Here is a 26,166-nt window from a genome sequence, read left to right on the forward strand (position 1 = left end):
GGAGGGGGGAGGGGAATGGAGTCTGAAGAGACAGCCTAACCAGTCATGTATCTTGTTTGGATCCTGAGTCAAATAAAAATATTAGGACTTTTTACTTTTTTTTTTTTTTGATAGGCTCCTCGCCCGGCGTGGATCCCAGTGTGGGGCCCAGTGTGGGGCCCAATGTGGGGCCCAATGTGGGGCTTGAACTCACAACCCTGATCTCAAGACCTGAGCTGAGATCAAGAGTCAGATGTTTAACTGACTGAACCATCCAGGTGCCCCACAAATCAGGAATTACTGTTTTCTGTGGTTATGTTTCACAAGTGGAACCATTTCCTCTTAAGGACACATACTGGAATATTAAGAAATGAAATAATGTCTGGGTCAAAGGGAGGGGAGGAAGTGGACACAGAGATGGAACAAGGCGTAGTCATGGGCTCTGGGCTAATTGTTGGAACTGAGCGATGGGTACATGGAAATTCACTAGACTATTCTCTATATTTCGGCGAGTGTTGAACAGACCCCAAAGGAACTGGGTTTACTTGGCTCTGTAGCAACACTCGGTTTATCCCCTCTACTCCTCCAGCTGGAAGGGCAGTACACAGGGAAGAAATGCAAGCCTCCTTACTGTCAACCGGTGATTGATCACACAGAGGCCAAGAGAGGTTGGCAGCTTGCGCAAGGTACAAACCCTCAACCAAGCCAATCTTCCATTATGCACAACAGGCCTCAGCCTCTGACCCATGAGCTTTGCAAAGGCCCCAGAAAATGTGTTTGCTCCCAAATTACAAAACACTTAACAGAGAAATCAATAAAAGTGAATGTTTACAAACGGTAACACTGTCACCTACTCAGCTGCAACTGAACTCAACTCTTTTAAAACCATTTTTCGATTTTGTTGACTATGGGATGTAAGCGTGCTTTTTCATGGTTGCCATGATGTGCAGGGGAGCCTCCCAAATCTGAGCGCTAGGCACTTCATGGGTCTTCAGCAGACCCACGTACAGCACGGGAGGCTGAAGGGCATGGGCCCGGTGCCCCAGTTCCATTGTCCTGCACCCAGATAACTGTATTATTTGGTCAAATCAGATACCAGCAAGTCAGGCCAGAGAGCACTTAGCAGAAATTCTTCCTGTCTCCAGGGAGCCCTGGGGCCCAAATGCCACTTAGAAACACTTCAACTCCATCTTCCTGGTTTGCTTAAGCAGCCTTGTAGAATCAGACCCTCGGAGAGGCAGTTCTGGGCCAAGTGAGACCCCTTCAGACAATGCTTGTGAGTGGGGGTGGGGTGGAGTCTCTCATTCCTCCCTCTCTCACCCCACCCCTGCCCCCGGAACAGGGAGGCCTGCAACCCTCGATGCTGCTAGAAGAGAGCCTGAGGATGAGGCTCCACAGGGGTTTGGAGCAGATCTGAGAGCAAACTGCAGAGAAATGGGGCCGGGGCCCTGATGAAACCATGCCCAAGGTTCACTTCCTGATGTCTCAGCTACATGAGCCGATAAATCACCTTTGTTGCTAAGCTAGTATGGGTGGGGTTTTATTGCTTGAAATCAAAGTCATCCTTGCTTTGCGGGAAGCCTGCTTCTCCCTCTCCTCCCCGCTTGTACTCTCTCACTGTCTCTCCTTCTCTCTCTCTCTCAAATAAATAAATAAAATCTTCAAAAAAGGTGGGGGGGGGACTGAGTATAACCCACTCAGCTTGATGGAGCTTGGGCCTGAGGACCCTTTCCCTTAGAATGCAAAAGTTCAGGGCTGAAGGGGTGACTAGGCTGACCGGGTGTAAGGCAAACTCTAGAGACCAATTCTTTTTTTTTTTTTCTTTTCCTAAGATTTTATTTATTTCTTTGAGAGAGAGAGAGCAAGCAAGAGAGAGAGCTCAAGCAGGGGGAAGAGCAGAGGGAGAAGCAGACTCCCCACTGAGCAGGGCGCAAAACACGGGGTTCAAATCCCAGGACCCCGGGATCATGACCTGAGCCAAAGGCAGATGCTTAACTGACTGAGCCATCCAGGAGCCCCTCCAGAGACCAATTCTGACTCATGAGGCTCCCATTCAGGGCTCCTAGGAAGAAGCCAGAGGAGGGGCCCTTCCTCTCCCTTAGTTAGGTGCAGAGGACCATATCTCATGGAAGGAAGGACCCTTCTGGGGCAAGGAGTCCTCCTTTCCACAACTCAGTTCAACCACCCAGAGTTTGCTCAGTGGCCCTGTCGTGGGCCAGGGCCTGGGCCTGCACACTGGGAGCAGAGATGACAACGATGTTCGAACGTCCACTGAGCTGTCGGTCTCCCCGCGGCAGTGGAGGAATGATGATGCTGAGACACACAATCGCCAACTGTCACTCACTAAAGGATGAAGGGACCACAGTTAGGGGAGGAAAGAGATCAGCCCAATCCTGGAAGACCCCTGGCACAGGCAGGATTTGGACTGGAGTTTGGAGGAAGAGTAGGTCTTTGATATGTCAAAGGGGACAGATCTGGGGACGAAAGACTTACACAAAGGGACAGGGGTGGGGCCCACACAGGACACAGCGCTAATGGACCGGCAGGAGGGACAACAGGAGGGAATGAGACCTCATGCAGCCCCAGCCTGCCCTGCCACGTGTCAGGCCCCTGTGCCTGGCTCACAGGAGTGGCTGCTGGTGGCAAACGGCCTTTCTGAGTGATACCTCAAAGGTGGGTATCACTCCGAAAGACAAGGGACAGCCCGGTGAAGGGTGAGGAACTTGGATGCCCCTCGACAGGTTTCCTCATTGGTTTGATTCCAACTCTCGCTTCCTTCTGTCTGACTCCTGGTCAGAAACATCGGGCGCTTGGAATGTGTCCTGACCAGTTATGAACCGTGCTTTGTTAGTTGAGTGACTGAATGAAAGTTCAGATAGTCTCAAGGGCACATGCCTGGCTGGAAAATTCTGCGACCCGTGAAGGAATCTGGTGCCATTTAGATGGTGTTAAAGGCAAACTGATGGGAAAATCTATTGAGAGTGCCAGAAAACATGTCTACTCCTGAATCTGGGGCTAGAGGCCATTCTAATCAGGGCACATAAGCAGGGGCAGGAAGGGAGGAAATGGCTCCCCAGAGGAGAATCTGGATCTAGTGTATCCAGAAGGGGGGTGAATATTGGGAAGAAGGCGTGAATCTTGGAAGAATCACCAATTCCAGAGAAAAGCAGAGAATCTGGATTCCTACCACTGCCACCACATACATACCCATAAGGTGGGAAGAACAGCTCGACAGGTAGGCAAGTAGGAAAAAAGTTAGATACTTAATTCCAGCCAATTATTCCAAAGAACTGTAAAAGTTAGGGATGTTTGAAAGGACGTCGGAATATCATCTGTGCAGCTAGAACCAAAGAGGCGGGGAAGGAAAGGGCAGGTGAGCTCCCTTCCCTTGGGAAGGCTCTCCTGGGTCTGACTTCTAAGCATCTGTCCCAGACCACACATGCTCTGTTAGAAAGGTAGGCAAGTCCTCCACCGAGAAAGCTAAGGGTGGGCTCAGGGCCCTGGTGAGGACATGGGATTACCCCAGTTGGGAAGGGGGGCATCTTATATGCCCTAATGAGTGGTCAGCTTCAGCTCCAGGCACCCAGAAGGTCTTTTGGGAAAGTTAGCATGATGCTCAGATCCTACATTGGAATGAGGAGTTGTGAGCCCTTGAAGGAGGCATTATTCACAAATCCCAATCCTGATGTGTCCACCAAAGGCTAAGCAGAGGCCTCCAGGCCCATGGGGAGCCCTATAGGTCTGAGGAGCTAGCCTGGGTCCCTATTAATAGTATGTTCTAGAAGTACCCTCAGGTCTCAGGAGTGGGTCTGGACCCAGCTGCCCTGCTCAGGGATACCACTGAATAGCCAAGGGTCTCCAGGCTTCCTGATCATCTCCTAGCCTGGCAGCCACTAGCACTAAGCTCAGGAGATAACTCAAGACCAAGTCCACGACCTGAGACCGGCCACAGGGCCCCATTAATGCCTTCTAAAGAACCACAGACTCCCAGGGCACCTGGGTGGCTCAGTCGGTCGAGCGTCTGACTCTTGATCTCAGTTCATGTCCTGATCTCAGAGTCTTGATCTCAGGGTTATGAGTTCAGGCCATGCATTGGACTCCACGCTAGGCATGTTGCCTTCTTTTAAAAAAAACAAAACAAAAAACCCCACAAATTTCCACTAAGCAAACAGACTCCAAGTATTAAACAAATCAAACTGTTGATTTTGAAAATCACCTGTTTGCTGCTGGTGAAATTGTAGGAACTCCCTCAAAAGTGCCCACTGCCAACGTGGATGCCTCGAAGCTGCCTCACCTTTGCCTGGGATTCGGGGCGGCGGGAACTCTTCTCCCCCTCCAGGGATATCTCAGCCCCCAGGCCACTGCAATCTCATAGATCTTCTTCCTCCGCGCCCTGGGGACTAAGGGGCATGGACTGATGTTCAGAATTGCAGGGGATGCATCGGGGCCCCAGATTTGGAAAACCACCCCCCAGTTAGATTCCGGGCTCCAGTCCTAGTCCTGACTCTTACCAGCTGTACTGCCTTTGGCGAGGCAGTCGCTGCCCCTCTCTGACCTGCAGTATGCTCCTCTGCTTACAGCCTGGCCACCTGCCCTTCCTCCTCCTCAGAGGCGTCATCGGTTTCAGCCACAATAAGGTGTCCACTTAGTTCCTGCAAACTCTCTGGCATGTTCTGGTCACAGGATAATAACTCCAAGAATGCCTTAGACCCATTTCCTGGAAGCACATGCACATTTTCTAGTAGAGAGACCCAATCCTTCGACCTGTCTACCTGGGCCCCTTGTGACCTCCAGCACCCAGTTCTCGGGAGTCTGCGAGCCTGGCGCCTTGCCGGCTACCCAGGCGGGCAAGGGAGAAGCATTGCCGGGGCGGGGGTGGGGGGTGGGGAACAGGGCCAGAGCTCCCCTTCAGGCACAGGAGGCAGGGACAGAGCGGGTCACTGCTGTGCAGTGTGGTCCTGGAGAAACGTTCAGAGCGCCAGAGGGCACAAGTCTGCGGGGGGAGTGAAGGAAGCCTCCCAGAGGATCTGTGAGCTGGCTTCTGGCTTCTGGCTTCTGGATTGTTTTTCAGGGGGAAAGGTCAGGGAGGGCAGTCCGGGCAAAAGGACCCGCTGTGCCAAGTCCTCCAGGTGTGAGGGCACTGCTGTGGGGCTGGGCGGTGGGGAAAGGCCAGAGAGGACATCCCGGAGGGGGAGAGTGCCAGGCAGTAGGCAGGGCCTCGGGCCACCCAGAAGAGTCACGTGTTTCTTTTTTTTTAATTGAAGCATGGTTGACACACAATATTGTATTCGTTTCAGGTGGGAGGGTCACACTTTTATCCCTAGGACAGCAGAGAGCCCTTGCGGAGGGAAGGGAAGGAGGGAAGGGAAGGAGGGAAGGGCTTCCCTCTGCCTTTCACGAAGCTGGGAAGGGCAGACAAGGGCTAGGGCGAGGCCACAGGTGGGAGTGCAGGCAGGAAATAAGGAGCCTTGGACGCTGGGAGCAGCCCCCCCACCCCACCCCATGACGGGGGGCCTCAACTCCTCAACGGTCCCTGGAAGACAGCCTCCTCCAGGGATCGGCGAAGTGTGGACACCATGAAAGGCCAAGGCCGACGCAAGTGTACATTTCCACGAGGCTGCCTGGCTCCTACCAAAGCAAGCGCCTCGCCCTTCTCTGTGCCTCTTTCTGAGGCTGCTGGGATTGCTCCCCACCTCCCACCTCTGCTCAGCAGGGCCTCTCCTGGTTTGGCGGGGGTTTGCAAGGCTGGGCCCGGACTGGGTAACACGGGCACGCCATGGGGCTGGGTACCAGGTCACAGGGTGCAACATGAATTGTGGCAATGAGGGCATCCCAAGTGGGGGGAGGGGCAGCCAGGGTAGCATGCGGGAGGGCTGGCTCCAGATACTGTAAATAAATACAGGCAATAAAATTCAGAAAGGCCAGGTGACCTCTCCAAAGTGCCTAGAATCGGGGCAGATACCCAGGGTGTCATTTGGAAGGACATCATCGGAGGCCAGATCCTCGACCTCCAGGGGCCTCGAGTCCAAACGCAGAGGCCAGCTATCCACGGGGCATGATGATTCCAGAAGAAAGCTCCAGGGCTGCAAGCTGCTGGAACTGAAAGGGCCCCGGGCCTGTGCCGGGGTCTGGGGACACGGTGTAACATGGAGCTCGAAGTCCATTGGGAAAGTAGACGAGCAAACAACAGCCAGGGCCCGAGGGATAAGAGGAGTGGCGTGTTGGGCTCTCCCAGCCGGAACTCCCACTGTGTTGCCTTAAACATGGGGGCCTTCCGTTCTCAATCATCCTCAATATCCCAGGTCGTGGCTCTTGACCCTAACTTCCTGGGAGAGGGGGTTCCTGAGTCCCTAGACTTTGATTCAACATCGCCTCATGGGTTTTCAAAAAGTGGCTTAAGGACAAGCTCTCTGAATCACGGCTGTATCATCCAAAAATGTTCCTGAATCTGCTTCCGTGTTGTTTTTTCCAGTTTAGAAATTTCTGAACTCTAACTTCCTGCACTGCAGTGTGTCTTCATTGTTATCAGCTTTGCACGAACTTATTTCAGGCTCTGCTTTTTCACATAACATCATTTGATATCCTCGTTCTAGCAACAGCCTTATCGTTATTTTTAACGACCTTGCTGTATTGCACCCTGTGCCTGGTTCTACATTTTCAGCCTGAGCTTCTGCCTCTGACTATGGCCTTGGGCAAGCCTGGCCTTCTAGCCTCTCACCTCCTTATCTGTTTATAAAACATGGTGAGGTGGAAACTCTCAAGTCGTTTCCAAGCCTTAGCATTGCAAGTGTCTACGATTTTCCAGCTGTGGAATCCTAAATTGTAACCTTAGGGTAACAGTCCCTAAAAGGGAGAGAGAGACCTCACAGTGAGGTGGGAAGACACTGAGGAAGAAACAAGTAGAAGTGATGACCTCTCGCCCCCTTCCAGCAAGAATGTGGTCTGAGGCCTGGCTGGGTGATCCGGACCCCTTCGTTCTTCGTCTAGCCTAGGCAGCAGGCCACATTAGGAAATGGGGGTGCTTGCCCCACCCCCCCTCACAGTGAAGCCACAGCCCTCCAAGACTTCTGGGCTTTCCCGCCCCTCGATGACAAAGCACTTTTGGAGTCTAAGGTCAAACCCTCCAGACCAGGAGAGTGCTGAGTCACGGTGGGGCAGCAGCTGTCTACGGCAACCCCCGCCTTCTCTGGCCTGCCGTCCTTCCCGCCAGCCCCAGGAGGTGGCAGTCCCGGGAGGCCAGCCAAACTCCCCGCCTCCTCCAAGTCACGAGGAGCTGGGGCTGGAGGGGAGGGAGGCCAAATCCTGGTCAGCAAAGGTCCAAAGAGCAGGTCATGGCTTTGGAAGAATCTGGAAGCTTGGAGATGGCAGTTCTAACACCCAGAGGTCCCAGAAGGTGGGGAATGGCCCAAGCAAACACACACACACATGCACACATCCCAGCACAAGATTTCTCTTTCACTCTCCCCAGCCAGCCTCCCCCAATGGCCGACTACAGCCAAAGCCGTCCCTCAGTTTTGCCATGAGGGTCACTTCCACCTCATCTGTTGTATCCAAGCACGGAGCCAATACTGACTCATGAAAGCGACTTTCTGCAACAGGCCACCTTCCTTCAGGTGGGTCCAACTCCCTGCGGGCTCTGTCCACCTGGATGTCCTGGAGGCCCTGAAACTCAGGACATCTGGTCCAAAAGCAAGCTTGCCTTCCCTCCAGCCTGTATTTTGTCCTGTGGTCCCATTTTCAGTGAATGGCATCCAGCTCCCAGGCCTGAAAACTTGGGGCTCTCTTGCCCACCTCCCACCCCTCGCTTCCACCCTTCATGTTACCCAGTCGGCCACTTCACCCTGTCTGTTCTGTCTCCTCCATATCTCACATCGGCTTGCTGTCCCCTCTGCAGAGAACCAGGGCTGCTGCCTCCCAGCCGGTACCCAGCCTCTTGCCTGACTGTGATCCATCCTCCACTTTCAGTCCTGCAGCCATCTGTCAGCTCAGCAAATGCTAAGCACCTAGTAACAAGCATCTTGCAAAATGCTGAAAGTGCAGGATGAAGAACGCAGAAACACACCTGCCCTCCAGGAGCTTATAGTATCCGATAGCAGGAAAGACAATCAAAGAGTGACCTATGTGTACATAATATATAATTACCCACACAAATAAATATAATAAAGCATAGTTATGCATCTTCACTACTTACGTAGCTACAAATACCAACTCAATTTGCCATTTGTATTTTAACTTGCTTTACAGTATCTTTTGTCCTACAGCTTGTTGTAGGATTCCATTTATATGAAATTCTAGAACATGCAAAGTTAATCAATATCGAAAAATATCAGAAGAGTGGTTGTCTTGGGGGGGGTACAAGGGAAACCTCCTAGAAAGGGATACAAAGGAACTTTCTAGGATAATGGAAATGTTCTGTATCTTGTTTCAGCTGTATTCAAGGGTCAAAACTCACCTAAAATTCTGTGCGTTTTATTGTCATTCATTTTGAAAAAATTAAATCACTCATTTTTGCAAAGAAAAGAACAATTTTGTTGGCTTTTTACCTACTTGATTCCAGTCTGCTCCATATTCTTATAGTTATACCCACAATTTTTCTTCTAGGTATGCTTCCCTCAAAGATGTAACTACATATATCTTTGGCTTATCAAGTTTTTGTAGGACCATACCCTCTATTCTTTTGCCCTGAGTGCTTTGTCCAACTGAAAGGACTTACTAGGAACAATTTTAATTCATTTTCACCAACTGTGTGACAGCCTTGTCCTTGATTGGGTCATTGTCTTGAGGGTTCACCATAATCAGCCTTTGTTACTCAAAATATTTCTCAATTTTTTTACTACTTGAAAAAGACAAACAGTTCTAACTTCAATACCATAAGTCCCAGAAATTTTGGATTCTCTATTTTCCTCTTGCCAATAGGCCAATTCTGTTCTAAATTGATCTCTTTCCCGTAATCAAGTGCAGCTAATCACCAAGGTAGTGTAGTAACACTCGGTTTTGCAAACTTGTTATGATTTGGAGCTCTTTCAGAAATTGGAGTGTCATCGATTTGCCCTTATTTGGCAGATTCTTTCTCTTCTCTCTTCTGAAGATTCTGGCTTTTTTCTTTGGCACAATCCTATAGTTGGTTGTCCTCTGCTATCGTCCCACGGTGGCCGGGCACCACTCAGGCTCCTGCGTGGCCCAGAGTCTCTCGTCTGCCCTCCACGTTGCTGAACCTCTTGGCCGTCCAACTTTTCATTTTTTTTAGGTAGTCAAATCTGCCAACTGCCCATTTATGGCTCTTGAAAACCTCAAAAGAACACTCCCTACCCTGGAATTCTAAAAGATAATCTTCTATGTATTCTTCTAGGAACTTCATAGGCGTTTTGTTTTGTTTTTTTAATTTTATTTATTTATTTGAGAGAGACAATGAGATAGAGAGAGCATGAGAGGGGATAGGGTCAGAGGGAGAAGCAGACTCCCCGCTGAGCAGGGAGCCCAATGCGGGACTCGATCCCAGGACTCCAGGATCATGACCTGAGGCGAAGGCAGTCGCTTAACCAACTGAGCCACCCAGGCGCCCCTTGTTTTGTTTTTTAAAGGCTTGGATCTTTTTTTTTTTTTTTACGATTATTTATTTATTTATTTGAGAGAGAGAGAGAGACAGCGAGAGCAGGAACACAAGCAGGGGGAGTGGGAGAGGAAGAAGCAGACCTTCCGTGGAGCAGGGAGCCCGATGCGGGGCTCGATCCCAGGACCCTGGAATCATGACCTGAGCCGAAGGCAGACGCTTAACGACTGAGCCACCCAGGCGCCCCTAAAGGTTTAGATCTTTAATCTGTCTGGAACATGTTTTGAAATTCAGTGAGTCATTTTTGTCCACATGACTATCAATTGTTTCAACATCATTTGTTGAACCCACTCTTTGTCCCCAAATTCAAAATGTCACTTTAGCATCCACCAAGTGCCCATAAGTTTGTGGGTAGGACTGTTAACACTTCCTTTGCCTGTACCAACTGCCTAGAGTACTTTATGGTACTTTTTTTTTAATATCAGGGAAAGTAAATCTACCCTCATAACCTTTTCTCCCCCAGCTGCTCATCAGCTATTCTACACATACATTCTTCCAAATAAAATTTAGGATCATTTTGTCAAGTTCCAAAAAAAACACCGTGGAGTTTTACAGAAATTGCACTGAATGTATAGGTTTCTTTGGGGACAACTGACATCTTTACAAAACTGAGGTTGGCTATCTAGAAACATGGCGTTTCTTCCTTTATGCAAGTCTTCTGTCCAGCAGCAAACATTTATAATTCTCATATTCATATATTTGTTAACTTTATTCCTAGGTACTTTAAGCTTTTGTTGCCAGTGTAAATTAAAAAAATTTTTTTTCATTACATTTTCTAATCGGTGTTTCCGGTTATATAGGAGAGCTCTGCATCTGGTGACTTTGCTGTACTCTTACCCTAATAGCACGAGATTTCTAACCAGGTATCTCCCTGGTTAGAAATCCCCTAGTGTCTCCAGATTGCCCATAACAAAATGTAACCCCTTTTTATGGCACACAATCCTGTACCTTGTACCACCCTTCTGGCATTCTCCAGGCCAACACATTTTCTTAAGGTACGTTGGACAGGCCATGAATTTCCACACATTTACACCTTTGCACATGCTGTTCTCTCTGCTTGGAATTCCCTTCCCTATCTCCCTTCTCCACTCTACCTTCCTTACAGCTTTTTCTTCAAACTTAGTTCAACTGTCACTTTCCTAGGGAAGCCTTCCCTGACCTTCTATCCCAGACTGAGTAAGGCACCCCTTGTCTACACTCTCCCAGCAGCCTTCTGCTTAATTTTTTGTAGCTCTTGCCCCACTAAAATTTTTTTTCCTGAAAGTAACATGTTCATTTTGAAATGAATAAAGACCCAAGAAAGAGAAATCACCGTAATTCCATCAGCAACGTATTTTAATATTTTAGTAAGTGTTCCTTCCTTTTGTAAGGTTGGGAAGTCCAGCTTCCAGTTTCATGTTTGTGAGCATCCCGAAAAGGGTCTTGGATAGGTCGAAGGACACGGTTAAGAAGAGGGAGCCTCGAAGCCAGCCGACTGGGGGACTGGAAGAAAGGAGCCCGAACCTAGCTCCAATTCCGCCACCCTCAAATTCACACCCACTCCGTGCCTGGGACGCAGCTGCAAGCCACACTCAGTGGCCCTGCCTTCCCAGGGTTTCTTGCACCCGTGACATCTGTGGCACATTCAGCCCCATCAACTTCTCTCCAAGGGTAACCCCAGGAGGTGGCTCCTCAAGCTTGAGTCTCCCGTTACTGGGGCCGGTAAAAGAGGCCATTTCAAAATGGCCTCATGGCTTCGTCTCCAGATCCAAGTGGCTTCTCCTTTCTTTTCTAACCCCCGTTCTCCCGATTTTCTCAGAAGCCCAGGTGGCTCACCCCCAAGACTCCCTCCGGGAAGGCGCTCTCCGTGTCTCTCGGGAAACACGGTCCGCCCAGCCTTTGTTGTATAAGCTGCACAAGGAGCCATATTTGCTTTCAGCCAAAGGCGGACGGGGTCGCCAGAGTCGGAGGGGCGGGGGACAACGGGGACCGGGGGGGGGGGGCACTGCGCCCGCGTTTTGGTCCTAGCTAGACCCTGAGGAAGAGAAAGTGAACCCTTTTCCAGCTCCACCTCTGACTCACACGACCTCCTAGGGCCCACGTTTCCACTTAACAATTTGCGGGGCGAGGAAATCACCTCGGGGGTGGGAACTGCTGCCCTACCGCTCGGACTGTTAACATGCCCTTGGCCAAGAGTCTCGCGGGGCGCCCCCGCGGGGGCTCAGACTCGCCCCGACGCCCCCGGGGCCAGGGCCGCTTCCCGGCTGTTCCGAGACCCAGGGCGCCCTGGGCGCAGGGCTCGGGGCTGGACTTTGCGCCCGTCCCCACGTCTTCCCTACGGCCCCACCTCCAGGGCGCGCCAGGACGCCCACCGGGCCCTACGCGCTGCGGGACACGCGCGGCCTCCCCCGGCGGCGCCGCCCCTCCCCCACCGCCCCCGAGGCGGGGGCCGCGCGCCCACCGGAAGAGGCGGGGCTCGGCACGGCGGGCAGGCGGCTTGATTGGCCGGAGGGAGCCTGACGCCCGATCCCGCTATAAGTACGGGGTCGCAGTCGTCTGCGCCACAGTCTCCGCCGAGAGTCGCCGCGGGTTCCTGCTTCAACAGTGCTTGGACGGAACCCGGCGCTCGTCCCCCACCCCGGCCGGCCGTTCAGAGCCAGCCCTCCGCCATCTCCTCATAGCGCCCTCGGACCGCTCCAAGGCCCCCGCCGCCGCTCCAGCGCCGCGCAGCCGCCGCTCGCCGCCGCCTCTTCTCAGCCGCCGCCATGACGACCGCGTCCCCCTCGCAGGTGCGCCAGAACTACCACCAGGACTCGGAGGCCGCCATCAACCGCCAGATCAACCTGGAGCTCTACGCCTCCTACGTCTACCTGTCCATGGTGAGCGCCGGCCCGCGGGCGGGGGCGGCCTCCCGGGGCGGCGGGGCGGGGCGGGGGTGTGGCTAACGCGCGGCTCTCCCGCCTCCGCGCGTCCTGCTGGAAGATGGACGCCGCTCGAGGTCTCCCAGGGCTTGCGCAGAAATTCTGGCCAGCTCGCCCTTTCCCGCTGCCCTCTGGGAAGGTTCCCTGTTAGGCAAGGGCCGCCTCTGCGCACCGCTCTATATTTAAAGAGAGCGTAGTTTTCTCGGAATCCCCGAGGTGGAGCGGTTGCAACCTGTACAGCCCTGCAATTAGGAAAGTGGGTTTTTGCGTTTCCATCCCTTTCTCTGCATCAATCACGTGATCCTGGGGCCCTCCGTTTGCTTCGGTAATGGGGGCGAAGTGGTCCAGCCCCCGTCCCCCCCCCTCCGCCCCGGGTAATGGCGGAGCCTGCTGGGAAATGGTATCGAATAGCAACTGGGGTGGTGGGGGGAGCTGGTGCTAAGTGGCTTATCTCCCACGGGCCGACCATTCTCCGAGCAGCAATCGCCACCCCTCTGTTGCTTATCTCTGAGTTCCACTTGAATTGAAGCATGGACATCTCCCGTTCTGCGGACACAGTTGTCTTAGTCATCCGTCCTTTCGCCTCCGGCACTTCTTTATCCTTTTTGTGCCTGAGAGCTGTGGCCCGCTAATTGAACGCTTGGTTTTTGGATAAACTACACCAGCGGTTACTGGGCAAAGAATTTTTCCATGCACTGATCGATGGAATCCGTTTTCCAAAATCCTATTTTTAGGCGGTGTGGTGGGAGTTTTACTTAGAATTGTCTTACGACTGTGCAAATTATCCAAGAATAGACAAGTTACAGATGGATTTGAAAACAGGCCTGGATTTCCCCCACTGCCATTCTATTTCAGGAACACCTGAATACATACAGCAAGTGCCTAAAAACTGAATCAGATTTTTTGCCTTCTGCTGGCAATTTCTTTATACATTAGCATTGCCGACATTTGTCACCTTGCCTGATGGGTTAATTTTACAAATTAAAGCTGTAAACCGGCAAGCTCATGTTTTAACATGGGTGAATCAGGCAGTAGGGAGAGAAGGCACTATTTGTACAGGGTAAATACTCCCACATCCTCTCCAAACGACTTTGACAACTGGCTGGAAGAACTTGGCGCAAATACAGAGCCTTAAGAAATCCCATGCTGGGGGCAGTTGCCTATGATAGTTCTAAAGGTTCCTTGTAGTAAACTTAGTTGTTCCAAGGACCAAGTCTTGTTTTTGTGTTTTAGAGTACAGACTAATTAGTGTTGTGTTCAGTCCAGGAACACAGCCTGCCCCCCCATCTGGTCTCCTTCAGCACAGACCCCTTCAGAAAGAAAGGCTAGGTGGCAGAGTGCCTTTTAACAGAACATGTTCATGTTCTCTTCCAGTCTTACTACTTTGACCGCGATGATGTGGCTTTGAAGAACTTTGCCAAATATTTTCTTCACCAATCTCATGAGGAGAGGGAGCATGCTGAGAAACTGATGAAGCTGCAGAACCAACGAGGTGGCCGAATCTTCCTTCAGGATATCAAGGTGAACAAAAGAACCTAGAAATCCCCTGCTTCATGATCTAGCAGTCCTCAGGTGTCAGAAACCACTCAAACTAGCGGTTGCCCTTCTAAAATGAGGGTACTTTTGGCTTCTTTGCTTTTTTAGGCCTACCATCTCAGCTAAAAGAGGCGAACGGTAATGGGCAAGGATGTTAAATTTGAAAGCTTTGGAGAAACTTGGATGTCCCTTTTGCCAAAGCGCAGTGGTTACATGTTAGGTGCTTGCTAACTTGTGGATTAATTGGTAGAGGCTGCAGATGCATTGATGTGACGTCTTCTCATTCAGAAACCAGACCGTGATGATTGGGAGAACGGGCTGAATGCAATGGAGTGTGCATTACACTTGGAGAAGAGCGTGAATCAGTCACTACTGGAACTGCACAAACTGGCCACTGATAAAAGTGACCCCCATGTAAGTATTGGCAATCTGGGAGCGAATGGAGGAAGTCATTTGCCTCTTAGGGGCTGGGAAAACTTACCATTAACGTTCTTCCCCATTCTGTTTTCTAGTTGTGTGACTTCATTGAGACTCATTACCTGAATGAGCAGGTGAAATCCATCAAAGAATTGGGTGACCACGTAACTAACCTGCGCAAGATGGGGGCTCCCGAATCTGGCATGGCAGAGTATCTCTTTGACAAGCACACCTTGGGAAACAGTGATAGTGAGAGCTAAGCCTTAGGCTGTCTTCCCATAGCCACAAGGGTGACTACCCTCGTCACCAAGGCAGTGCATGCATGTTGGGGTTACCTTTACCTTTTCTATAAGTTGTACCAAAACATCTACTTAACTTCTTTCATTTGTACCATTCTTCAAATAAAGTAATTTGGTACCCAGCTGTTGTTTTTTTGAGTTTGTGGGATGGGCTAGAAATGTATCTAGGTCATCTATGCAATCTGTTCAAGTGCTATAGTTGAACCACAGTAATCGAAATGCCTAGGAGGATTTGTATTTATTAAAAAGTCCTTAGTTTGGAAAAGATACCAAGGCTGGGTGTGTTGAATTCAGACAGGACTTAAGGACTCCTGATTCTGAACTGGATGTTTTGAATTACAGGTTTCCAGTGGTTCATTCCAGCTTCTCATACAATTTTTATGTACAAAAGGCATTTAAAGGCTTAAGTAGCCCTGAAACCATGGATCTTCTTACCCAGTAAGCTAACCATTTAAAGCTGTCCTTACGAACACGTTCTTCAGTGTGGACAGCTGCGTGACAGACTGGATCAGTGTCCTGCTGGTGTACATGCAGGTAGGACCAGGCCGGTGAAGTGTCCCCCCCCTGGGAAACGGGCTAAGAATGTGCTTCGTCCCTAGAGAGAATTGGAGAAAGTTTTCAGTGTGCGTATGGAAGACAATCTTCATTTCAATACTAAAATAGTTGGAGTTAGGGCAAAGGTTAGGACCCCTAAAATCAGTGAGTGGTGTCAGGAGACTGAAGAGCCATCTCTCCTTGCTAACAACTACATTAATGTCCATTCCCGGACAAACTGCAGTGATTTGTAGAAGTTTCTGTCTAGATCTAAAACAACTTTTTGACCACAGAAGGGACTGAGAATCTAGAAAACAGGAAGTTGAGTTCTCACATGATGGGGGTGGTGGGGGGAGGGGGGGAGGTAGGGTTGATTTAACTGGGTGAAATCCAGAATGTAGGGAAATGGTTTTGTGACCCCTGTGGATTGACCCCAAGGAGGCATGAAGAGCACATTTATGTTAAGTCTTTGATGAGGGTGCCTGGGTGGCTCGGTTGGTTGAGCGACTGCCTTCCGCTCGGGTCATGATCCCGGAGTCCCTGGATCGGGTCCGCATCAGGCTCCCTGCTGAGCAGGGAGTCTGCTGCTCCCTCTCCCGCTCCCCCCCTCTTGTGCTCTCTCTCACTCTCTCTCAAATAAATAAAATCTTTAAAAAAAAAAAAGTCTTTGATGAGTACCCCAAAGCAGTGAGATACCCCAAGGGACCTGGATGCCCTCACCTTAACCATCTGCCAGTTCCCGGGAGTCTAACGCTTTCCAGAAGTACTTCAGGATTGCTGAGAAGTTATGGGGGAGTGTTCATACACTCTCTCTGAGCTTTGCCTGGGCAGTGAGTGGAGTTCTTGGGGTACAGCCCAGAGCCCCTAGCTCTGCCTCGGTTTTGCATCTGCTACTCAAAGTGAGCTGGGTCCAGGAATAACGTGACCACTTAAAAGTGTGGCAGTTCCTGTCAGTGCAACCTCACCTTCCTTCACCTGGGACCCAGGGAGCTCTTCCTAGTGATGATGTCAGGCTCCGGTGAAATGGAGCGTGCATTACACTGGGAAAAGAGCGTGAATCAGTGGTCCCTTGCTGAGGTGGCCAGGTGTGTACCCCAAGCCAATGCTGGATGTAAGTCCAGCCTGTTCTGGCAGTGATGGGACCATAGGAAAATGGGCTCCCAGGAAGGTGGAAGAAGGGTAGAATCACAGTGGTGGTATTTCCCACCCATATGGGAGGGGGGCAGGTGAAGTGACCCAGGTTAAGGTAGAAGACAGACCTGTTTTCCAAGGCCCAATAGGGATCCTCGTGACCTTTGAGTACACTGTGTAGGTTAGTTGACTGGTCCAAATGTGATTCTCCAAGATGATGTTCAGGGGTCTCCGACGTGCCCGTCAGGTTAAACTCAACAGTTTTCCTCTTCGTGTGACCCGATTCTGGGTCCTCTGCTGAGGACCCGATACTATCTGAGAGCAATTCAAAACTGGTCTTTGTCCCCGGAGTCACAGGTTGTAGGCTTTGGTCTTTGACAGCGCCATCTATGCCCGAGATTCTGCGAAGGCTTGAGGGTGCTGACTGTCCAGGTGGGAAGATCATAGGTGTGTGGCTGAGGGGTGTCTGTGGGGCACTGTGGTAGCCTGACCTCCCGTACAGTGCAGCAGTCTCGAAAGCATCCTCCTCCTTAATCTTCCAGGCCTTGCTGTCTTCTTGGTCCCTAGAGTTCTGCCTGGCACCCCCAAGTTTCGTGGGCTGGCCCTCATGGAGAAGGCCTTCTTTCTTGGACCACAGTAGTTTGGTCTTTGAGTTCGTCCTGGGGGGATGGTGGTCATGGGACTGTAGCCCTAGGAAGCGGCCAATGATGCCAGTGTGAGTGCCCTCCTCCTCCATGTCTTCCTTATGCATACTGGAAAGAAGCATGAGACTCAGGGTTAAATAGGGGACAAAAGACCAAAGCCGGACTTGACTTTTACCCCCTCTTTTCCCTCCTTTTGGCCCAAAGCCAAGGACACACAGTGTTCCTCACAATGCCTGGACTCACCTCTCCCCCGACCCATCCTGTACTGCACTGTCCTCTTACTCCTTCCCAGCCCAGCTCACCTCACTGTTCTGTGGCTCCCTCTTGCCCACGTTCACTAAACTCCCTAGCCTGGCACATCTTCTCCTTAACATCCCTCCCTCCAAGCGACCTGAACTACTGGTCCCCGTGTGTGGTGGGTCAGATGAGGCCCAGGAGTGACTCTGGGTAGGCCAGGGGTTTGTGGTTCCAGCTGGGGAGCAGCATCCACAAAGAAGTGTGGCTTCCCGGGATCCCAAAGCCTTTACTCGGCAGGAGAAAGCCCATTAGCCCAGAATGTGGCCTGTCCTTGCCTGTGTCCACATTCTCCCCATGCTTCGAGGCCCAGCTCTGGGTCCACCTGGAGGCCACCTCCCAGGCCAGAGGTGGTCTCTGTTCTATGTTCTGGCTCTTTCCCAGGCATCTAGTACCTTGTACCTTGTGTCAGAGTTTGGGCCTCGGGTTTGAGCCCCCTCACTAAATTGTTCCTTAGAGACAAGGTCTATGTATTAGTATCCTCTGTTCCCACCCAACCCTCAGCTGCTAGAGCACAGACCATAAGGAATTCAAAAGCAACTTCAGGGGCACCTGGGTGGCTCAGTCGGTTAAGCATCTGCCTTCGGCTCAGGTCATGATCCCGGGATCCTGAGATCGAGCCCCGCACATCAGGGTCCCTGCTCAGCGAGGAGTCTGCTTCTCCCTCTGCCTCCCTTCCCCACCCCTTGTGCTCTCCCTCTTCGTTCACTCTCTCTCTCTCAAATAAATAAAAATCTTTTAAAAATAAACAAAGGCAACTTCCAGAAATGTTTCTGACCTAGGCAAGCCTCCATCCTTCATTTGATCACTTTTTCGAACCTTCCTCACACCCACTAGGGACTCTAGCTAATTCAAATTATGGCTTAGTAGGGTATTTCATTTTTGAAAGAAAACTGCTTAATTCTGTGGAAGAAAACCTGAATGGTATGGACCCTGACACACAGAGGACTCTCCAAAGTCCCCTCCACCGCCCTACAGGGGAGCAAGGGCTCTCTGGGATGGCCCTTCAGGCCACTGTGGCCGAGCTCCAGCTCACAAGGGAATCAGACCAAATCAGGGAAACGGGACCCATGTGCAGGAAAGTTTGGCCTCTGTGGGTGACTTGAGGCCTGTACTCTAGCCCAGAATCTACCCAGAAGGTACCTGTGATGAATCATCCTTTTGCTGGCACATGCTTGCCCCGCCCCCATCCCAGGGACCCCCCGCCCCCGCTTCACTCTCCATCTAAACATCCTGGTCTATCAGAAAATGTAGTTCTGGACCAGGCTCTGACATTCCAACCGCATCACTGATCACTGTCAGCCCTTGAGTAAGTCCCTTCTTTCTCTGGGCCTCATTTTCCAACTCTGGACATGGGGGGCTTTGGCTGGAGGTACCTAAAAGCCCTTATAACTTTAGGAGTTACTAAGCAGTACAAGGTAAGGATTAAGGGTGTGGAGGTAGAAGTAGCCATGCCTGGTCCACATGCGCTGCTTGCTAACTATGTGACCCTGGGCTGGGCAACCTATTTAACCTCTCTGAACTTGGACTTAATCATCTGAAAACTGGAGATACCAAACCAGGGTTATTGGGAAGAAAAAGTTTATATAAAGAGCTTAGTGGAGTTCTCAGCACCTAGCATGCATCCAATATTTATTAACTAGTGCTTTTTCAAGTTCTTGTGCGTAGGCTTTTCTACCCACCAAAGTGGTTCCCTGGCACTGCTCACCTGATGTTGAAGGTGGAGCCTAAAAAGGAGGCTCGACGAGACTGGGCAGAAGCAGCTGTGTAGGGGGGTTGTGGTTCTGGCTCATTCCAGTACATATCCCGCTCCATCGGGGGCAGGTCCTGGTGCATCTCGTCCACAGCCAACAGGGACACCTGGTTGCCAGGTACAGAAGGAGAAGTCCAACAGAAAGGACAGCCCAAGCGGGACCGTGATCTTGCTAGATGACCTGGAAAGGTCACTTCCCTCTCTCTGGGCCTCGGTTTCCCTACTTGTGAAACGGAGAGACTGATGCCTATCTGCGACCTCAAAAGTTGGGGTGAGAATCCCGTGAGTGAATGGTTGTCTGGGAGGTGGGGGGGGCAACTCACTGTGGGGTCTCCCTACAGAACTGTGGGGTCCCCTCCTTGGGTCCAGTTCAGGGAAGGTCCACAGGACAGGCTCCCAAATACCTGCAAGCTCCTGTCGACAATCCAGTTGGTCTCAAAGTCATCATCATCCTCTCCAAATGGGTTGATGAGTTGCTCTGCCACCTTGGGGAGAGGTGAGGCTCTGAAGTCCTCAGGTAGACTCCCTGCAGCCTTGCTCCCTGCCCTTGAACTTTGGCTCCTGCTCTTTCCATGCCCCCCAAGATGCCCCTCCTGCCTGACCACCATCTCCAAAGCCAGTATGTAAGGGCTCCAGCCACCCACACTCATAGGCACCTGCACACAGTCCCCTTCCCTTCAGGACACTGAGCCCAAGCTCCTCTCCTGAGCCTGTTGCTCCCTGAACACCCAGAGCTGTCCTTGAGCCTGTCACTCACACAGTCAGCACTAGTCCCTCCCCTCACTGTATCTTCCCTGGAGTTCCATAATTCTTTTTTTTTTTTTTTTTAAAGATTTTATTTATTTATTTGACAGAGAGAGACACAGCGAGAGAGGGAACACAAGCAGGGGGAGTGGGAGAGGGAGAAGCAGGCTTCCCGCGGAGCAGGGAGCCTGATGCGGGGCTCGATCCCAGGATCCTGGGACCATGACCTAAGCTGAGGCAGATGCTTAACCATCTGAGCCACCCAGGCGCCCCTGGAGTTCCATAATTCTATGCATTCGTTCATTTACTCATTCAAGTCTTCAAACACTAATTTATATATTCATGATTTTCAACGCAAGAGAGATAGATGTTGGAGGCTGTGCTCAATTAAAGGGTGGCCCAGGCAGGCCGAGTCCTGGCACTAACCTCAGAAGTCCCCTGACAAATCTCCGCAGTGGTGAGGGGCTGCACTAAGGGTTCGAGAGACATCCTGTAAGCCACTAGGGAATTGCGAGGAGAAAAATGGTGTGATCTGGTTTGAGCTGTAGAAACCGAAGATGACCGCAGGGATGAGGGTGTGGATAAGGAGGGAGTATCTGTGTGTGTGTGTTTCACACACATGTGAAACATGGATGAGAGGGAGGGAGGGGGCAACCTACCATCACCACCACTTACCAAAAAATAAAGGAAAAAAGGAAGAGACAGAGAGTGGCTGAGAAACAGAGGAAAGATAAAGAGATGGAGAGAAAACTGTGTTGTTTAGTACTCTTATTAGGAAGAGCCCTGGATGTAGTGGGAGGAATACTTAGAAAAGACACTTGGGGTGGGGATGGGGGCCCCCCACCCCAGCCTGCATCACAGATGGATATCTTGAGTAAGGAGAGGTGGTGCTAATCTGCCTTGAAAGGGTGGGGGCTGGGGTAGTTAGCATTAGGACTTTTGTTTTAAGCAGAGGGGACAAATTTGGGACCAGAGCCTAATCGCTGGGGACAGTGAGGAGTTGCCTCACCAACAGGGCCTGACACTGCTATTCTTTTTTTTTTTTTAAGATTTTATTTATTTGACAGAGAGACACAGCGAGAGAGGGAACACAAGCAGGGGGAGTGGGAGAGGGAGAAGCAGGCTTCCCACCGAGCAGGGAGCCCGATGCGGGGCTCGATCCCAGGACCCCGGGATCACGACCTGAGCCGAAGGCGGACGCTTAATGACTGAGCCACCCAGGCGCCCCTGACACTGCTATTCTTTTTTTTTTTTAAGATTTTATTTATTTATTTATTTATTAGAGAGCGAGCAAGAGGGAAACAGCATGAGAGAGGAGAGGGTCAGAGGGAGAAGCAGGCTCCCCGCTGAGCCAGGAGCCCGATGTGGGACTCGATCCCAGGACCCTGGGATCATGACCTGAGCCAAAGGCAGTCGCTTAACCAACTGAGCCACCCAGGCGCCCGACACTGCTATTCTTATTCCATGCATTTCCCTCGTTCTGGACAAACATTTGGGGAACATTCCCTTGAGGGGGCACAGCAAATGGTTTGACAACTGCACTTTCCCTGTATCTGTCTGGCCTCGGGTGAAGCACTGGGATCAGACACTGGCCTCAGGTGGGTCCCATTCCTCTCTGGGTCTCAGTTTCTTCATATGTAAAGACACGGGGAAGGAGCAGACCAGAGGGTCGTAGTGCGGGCCCAGTACCCGACGTTCCACATTTGAGACTCTCCTTTCCTGGCCGGCCATGACCCTTCTAGCCACGATCACAGCCGGTCTTGCCGCAGAGAATCTCACCTTCAGCCAGCCGGCGTAGAAGAAGAACTGCAGGAATGTGAAGACAGGTACAACGAGGTCCAGCTCGTGGCCAGGGTAGGCTTTGGCTGGGTTCAGGAACTGCCGCCCAATCAGGCAAGCCAGGAAGAAGCTGTACACAGCCACGGTCACCACCTGGGAGGGAAAGGAGGGTGGCAGCAGAAATGGGCTGGCTGGGGACCTAGGGTCAGGAAGCTCCCCAGGCTGGGAGGACGAGGCCTTGCTCTGATTCGCACAGCCCTATGACTTTGGGTCTCTGCGATCTCTTTAAAATGGGGATATTCGGGGCGCCTGGGTGGCTCAGATGGTTAAGCGTCTGTTCAGGTCATGATCTCAGGGTCCTGGGATCAAGTCCCACATCGGGCTCCTTGCTTAGCAAGGAGCCTGCTTCTCCCTCTGCCTGCCACTCCCCCTGCTTGTCCTCTCCCTCTCTCTCTGGCAAATAAATAAAATCTTTTAAAAATAAATAAATAAATAAATAAATAAATAAATAAATAAATAAATAAATAAAATGGGGATATTCACATTCCCTCCACTGAACCAGGCAGAAGCCTGGACTCTTTAAACTTGTCACTAGAGAGAATCTGCAAAGTCCAGACCTAACTCCCAGGGTGAGCCTCTAAGCCCCTAAGTGAGCCCTTCCCACCGCAGGCTGTTTCCTGAGTCCTCCCAGTCCCCCCGTTTTCCCAAGGGGCAGCTTCCCTGGCCTGGTCCTCACCTGCGTGTACACCAGCGGGATACTGATCCAGTCGTAGGCAAACAGGTGTCCACACTGAGTACGCAAGATGTTCATCTCCTGGGGAGCAGAAGGGAGGGTTGGCTTTCTGACCACCATCTGCTCTCCCAGGCTCAACCTCAGCACTTCCGCAGGTACCAGGGTCTGGCGCTCATGGTCCAGCCCTGGCTATGTGGTCAGGGGCAGCTCACTTAACCTCTCTGCGCCTCAGCCTCCTCATCTGTCAAAAAGGAGGAGCCAGGATCTCAGAGGCTCCCTTTAGAGAGGAAATGGGAGGGGAATTTGGGGGAGGGGCCACCGTGGGTGGTGGAATCCTGCTGGTCAAAATCCTACAATCCCAAGACAGGTTCTAGGAAAAGCCTCAAGCCTTGTCCTTGTAGGAAACTGTTCCACGTGGGCCACAACCGTCCCCACTCTGCATCAGCCCCATCTGTGTAGTGAGCTCACGTCTAGCAGGCTCTGGAGCAGGACAGGATCCCGGATTCGACCTCCAATCCACGCCTTCATTGACAGGTTGGCAAACCACACCCAGGGCACCCAGAACGTGTTGTGAGGCAAGCTCAACTTTTCCAAGTGCTTGCGTTCCGCCGGGGTCATAAAGCCTGCGGGGTGGAGTGAAGAAGGCAGTGGGTGGGGGAGCCCGCAGAACGGATGGCTGGCAGGGGTGGCCAGGCCTTGCCGAACCCCAGGATTTAGGCCCAAGTTCACTGGGACCGCGGAGCTCCTTTGCCATCCTCTTTCAACAGATAATTACTGAGTGCCCACTACGTGCTGTTCTGGCCTGAGCACGTGAGAAGGGTCTGTCTTACTAACCAGGACCAGGGCAGGAAAGGTCAGAGACGGAGGTCACAGAAATGCAGACTGAAAACTGTAGACCTGGACGGGAAAGGGCAGAGGGAGGCCGACCGGTACTTTCTCACCAGTTCCCAAGGCCCCGCCCCCGGCCCTCCGTCCCCACTCTTCCCTCATCCCTCAAGGGTCCTTAACCCTATCTCAAACCCCTATGCTCCCGCGCGGTTCCGGGCCTCGCTCCCACCCATCTTCAGGCCCCCGACTCCGCCCCGCCCAATGCGACGAGGTCTCGACCCCACCCCGCTCCTGGCCCCACCCAATCTTCAGCCTGGAGGCCTCTGGCTCCACCCATCTGCTCCGGCCCCGCCCGGGCCCGCTCCTAGCCCCGCCCCGGACCCCCGCTCCTGGCCCCGCCCCGGGCCCGCCGGGCCCGCCCACCTGCTTTCACCAGGTGCTGGGAGCTGGGAAAGCGCTTGTAGACCGCGGCGCTGACGCTGCGCAGGATGAGCACGTTGCCCAGGTTGGCGTAGCGGATGAGCGTGCGCCGCAGCAGCCGGCCTTGCTCGTCCTTGCCCTCCACCAAGCCCGACACCAGGTTCATAAGGCGGTCGGGCCACGGCAGGTTCTCGTACTGGTTCCACCAGCGGGTCACGACCAGCGTCACGTAGAAGCCTGGGCAGGAGAGGCGGGGGAGGGGGGGCGAGGGCCCAGGCTGCGGCCAGAGCCAAGCGAGGGCGGTGCCTCGGTTTCTCCATCTTTGTGATGGGGAGCAGACCCAGCCCCGACCCTCCTGGAAGGCGCTGAGTAGGGGAAGACCATCAGAGCCCCGCATGAAGGCGCAAGAGCCTGAGTTCTCTCTCCTGGGGGCCCCCTGCCTATCCCAGGAATCTGCCAGACAGACCCCTCCCCTCCTGCTCAGAGGCTCCAGGGACGTCAGCGCTGCCCTCAGAAGCTGGGGTCTTGAGTGCTAACCTCAGGACGTCCTTCCTAATGTCTAAGTTCAGTCCGTCTGGCTGCAGTCTCCCCATTTCCCTGAACTGCGGAGAGGCACTGACACGCCACTGGCCTGCCCCAGCTAGTTCCTCGTAGTCCACCTGTGTGGAGCCTGGAGCAGCCACTGGGATCCCGACACGCCGAAAGGGGAGCTCACCCAGCACGAAGGAAATGGGGATGAGCTGGATGTAGCTGTCGCAATACAGAGTCAGTTTCTCAAACATCACCTGCTGTTCGTCCGTGAGGGCCATCCTGGGGGGTGGGGGGTGGGGGGGATGTGTAGACACTGGGAGGACATGGCTGAGATCGGTACTGACTCCAGCCAGGCCTAGGGTAGGAGTGTGGCTGCCTCTTTGCTACCCCACCACTTCCCTGTCCCTTTCACTGGCCCTGCCTGGGGCCTCTCCTCTGGCCTGAGCCAGGTCCCACTCCTTCTCTGGCAACCCCAAACCCCAAGGGGGCATCTGCTCCATGGCTGTAAGAGGCCCCTCAGGAGGTTTTCTGTGAGGTATAGGAGGAAGGTCCTGCCCAAGGAGTTACTTTTAGGTACCATTGACTCTTTTAAAGAATCCAAAGGACAGTTTGAAAGCAGGTTCAAGGAGTGTTTGATCTTTAAAAAAAACATGTGGTGGGGAGAGATGAATAGGTGAGCACAGAGGGTTTTCAGGGCAGTGAAACTACTCCGGATGATACTAGAATGGTAGATAATGCCATTTGTCCAAACCCATAGAATGTACAACATCAAGAGTGGACCCTAGTGTAAACTGTGGGCTTTGGGTGATAATGGTGTGTCCATGTGGGTTCATCTATTATGACAAATGTGCCACTTGGCTGTGGCATATTGGGAGTGGGGGCGGCTGTGTGTGTTCGAGGGGGTATACGGACACTCTCTACCTTCTGCTCAATTTTACTATCAACTTAAAGCTCTAAAAAATAATTTTTTTTTAAAGTGTATTGGTGCCTGAGTAACAACCAAAGAAAACCAATGTGCTTTACTATTGGTTTTGTAATTACGAATTCCAGAATTTTCTGTATTTAATAGTTTTTCAATCCATTTCAGTCATTAATGTTTTTTCCATTCAAAATGCTTTCATATATTCTGTGATTATATCTCTCCTATATTTTATTTAAGTAAACATTTTTATTGGGGGGAAAATACGGTCTGCACCTGGGAGCTTGTGCGGGATTCAGGAAAACAGGCTGGCGGAGTGGGACCAGGTGAGGCTTGGATTCCAGAGGCCTCTCCCTGGGTTGGAGGAAAGACACTCCCAGCCTGCAGGCTGCCTCCTTTTACCTCCTCCCCAGCCCCCAACCTCCAGCCACACCTCCCCCCACCGCCCCCGCCCCCAGGGCTTGGCCGGGAGCTCAGGTCAGCCTTAGCCGGCTCTGGTACATTGGCCCCCTGCGTGGCTGACTAGTTGTGCCAAGCCCCAGCTGTCCCCCTCCCAGGCCCCGGCCCCAGCCTTTCCCCCTGCACCTGTAAATGAATCGGATGGTGTAGTAGCTGAGCAGGAAGATGAGGAACTCGCCGTAGAGCAGCTTATAGATGCTGCCTCGCCAGCACAGCAGCAGGCGAGAGAAGGAGCCTAAGCGGGCATTCGCCACCTGGCTTGAGTAGGTGACGGTCATGGCCGGGCACTGGACTGCAGCGAGTGGGCTTGGGTCCTAGCAGACAGGGAGAGACACTCACGGGGGGCTTGTTCGGGGCTTGTGTGGGCCCCAGGCGGGATCTTAGCCGGGACCCTTCCCTGCTCTGGGCCTCAGCTTTCCTGTCTGGACACTGGGAGGGGGATGAGGAGGCCTCAAGGGCCCTTTCGGCTCTTCCTGCCTGTGGGACGTGGGAAGCCAGGGAAGCGAGCCCAGGGCTGCCCACAGCCGTGACAGGGAAGACAGGTCTGCGCCCCGAAGCTGTATGACAAAGGCAATGACAAGAGCAACAGCGAAGTGCACACGCTGGGCGTGGTCCCCTGAGCCAGGCAGCGTTCTGAGCCCATCTTAGCTCCCCAA

At 52.4% G+C, this 26,166-nt stretch overlaps 2 protein-coding genes across 2 annotated transcripts; one reads left to right on the top strand and one right to left on the bottom strand.

Annotated features, from left to right (window-relative positions):
- Positions 1-12,082: 12,082 nt before the first annotated feature.
- Positions 12,083-14,863, top strand: FTH1 (ferritin heavy chain 1). Its single transcript, XM_045893530.3, has 4 exons — positions 12,083-12,447; positions 13,864-14,010; positions 14,314-14,439; positions 14,538-14,863. The coding sequence occupies exons 1-4, from the start codon at positions 12,334-12,336 to the stop codon at positions 14,700-14,702; spliced, it is 552 nt and encodes a 183-aa protein (XP_045749486.2). The 5' UTR covers positions 12,083-12,333; the 3' UTR covers positions 14,703-14,863.
- Positions 14,864-14,966: 103 nt separating this feature from the next.
- Positions 14,967-25,788, bottom strand: BEST1 (bestrophin 1). Its single transcript, XM_045893529.2, has 10 exons — positions 25,637-25,788; positions 24,317-24,411; positions 23,605-23,838; positions 22,822-22,976; positions 22,357-22,434; positions 21,621-21,773; positions 19,502-19,582; positions 19,053-19,204; positions 16,535-17,158; positions 14,967-15,336 (listed from the first exon to the last, which is right to left on the bottom strand). Exons 1-10 carry the CDS (start codon positions 25,786-25,788, stop codon positions 15,318-15,320), a joined length of 1,743 nt encoding a protein of 580 aa, XP_045749485.2. The 3' UTR covers positions 14,967-15,317.
- Positions 25,789-26,166: the final 378 nt, after the last annotated feature.

This window comes from Mirounga angustirostris, unplaced genomic scaffold, assembly GCF_029215605.1.
Source record: "Mirounga angustirostris isolate CCGP_5_RB_7025 unplaced genomic scaffold, mMirAng1.0.hap1 SCAF_13, whole genome shotgun sequence".
In the NCBI taxonomy this organism is placed as follows: domain Eukaryota; kingdom Metazoa; phylum Chordata; class Mammalia; order Carnivora; family Phocidae; genus Mirounga; species Mirounga angustirostris.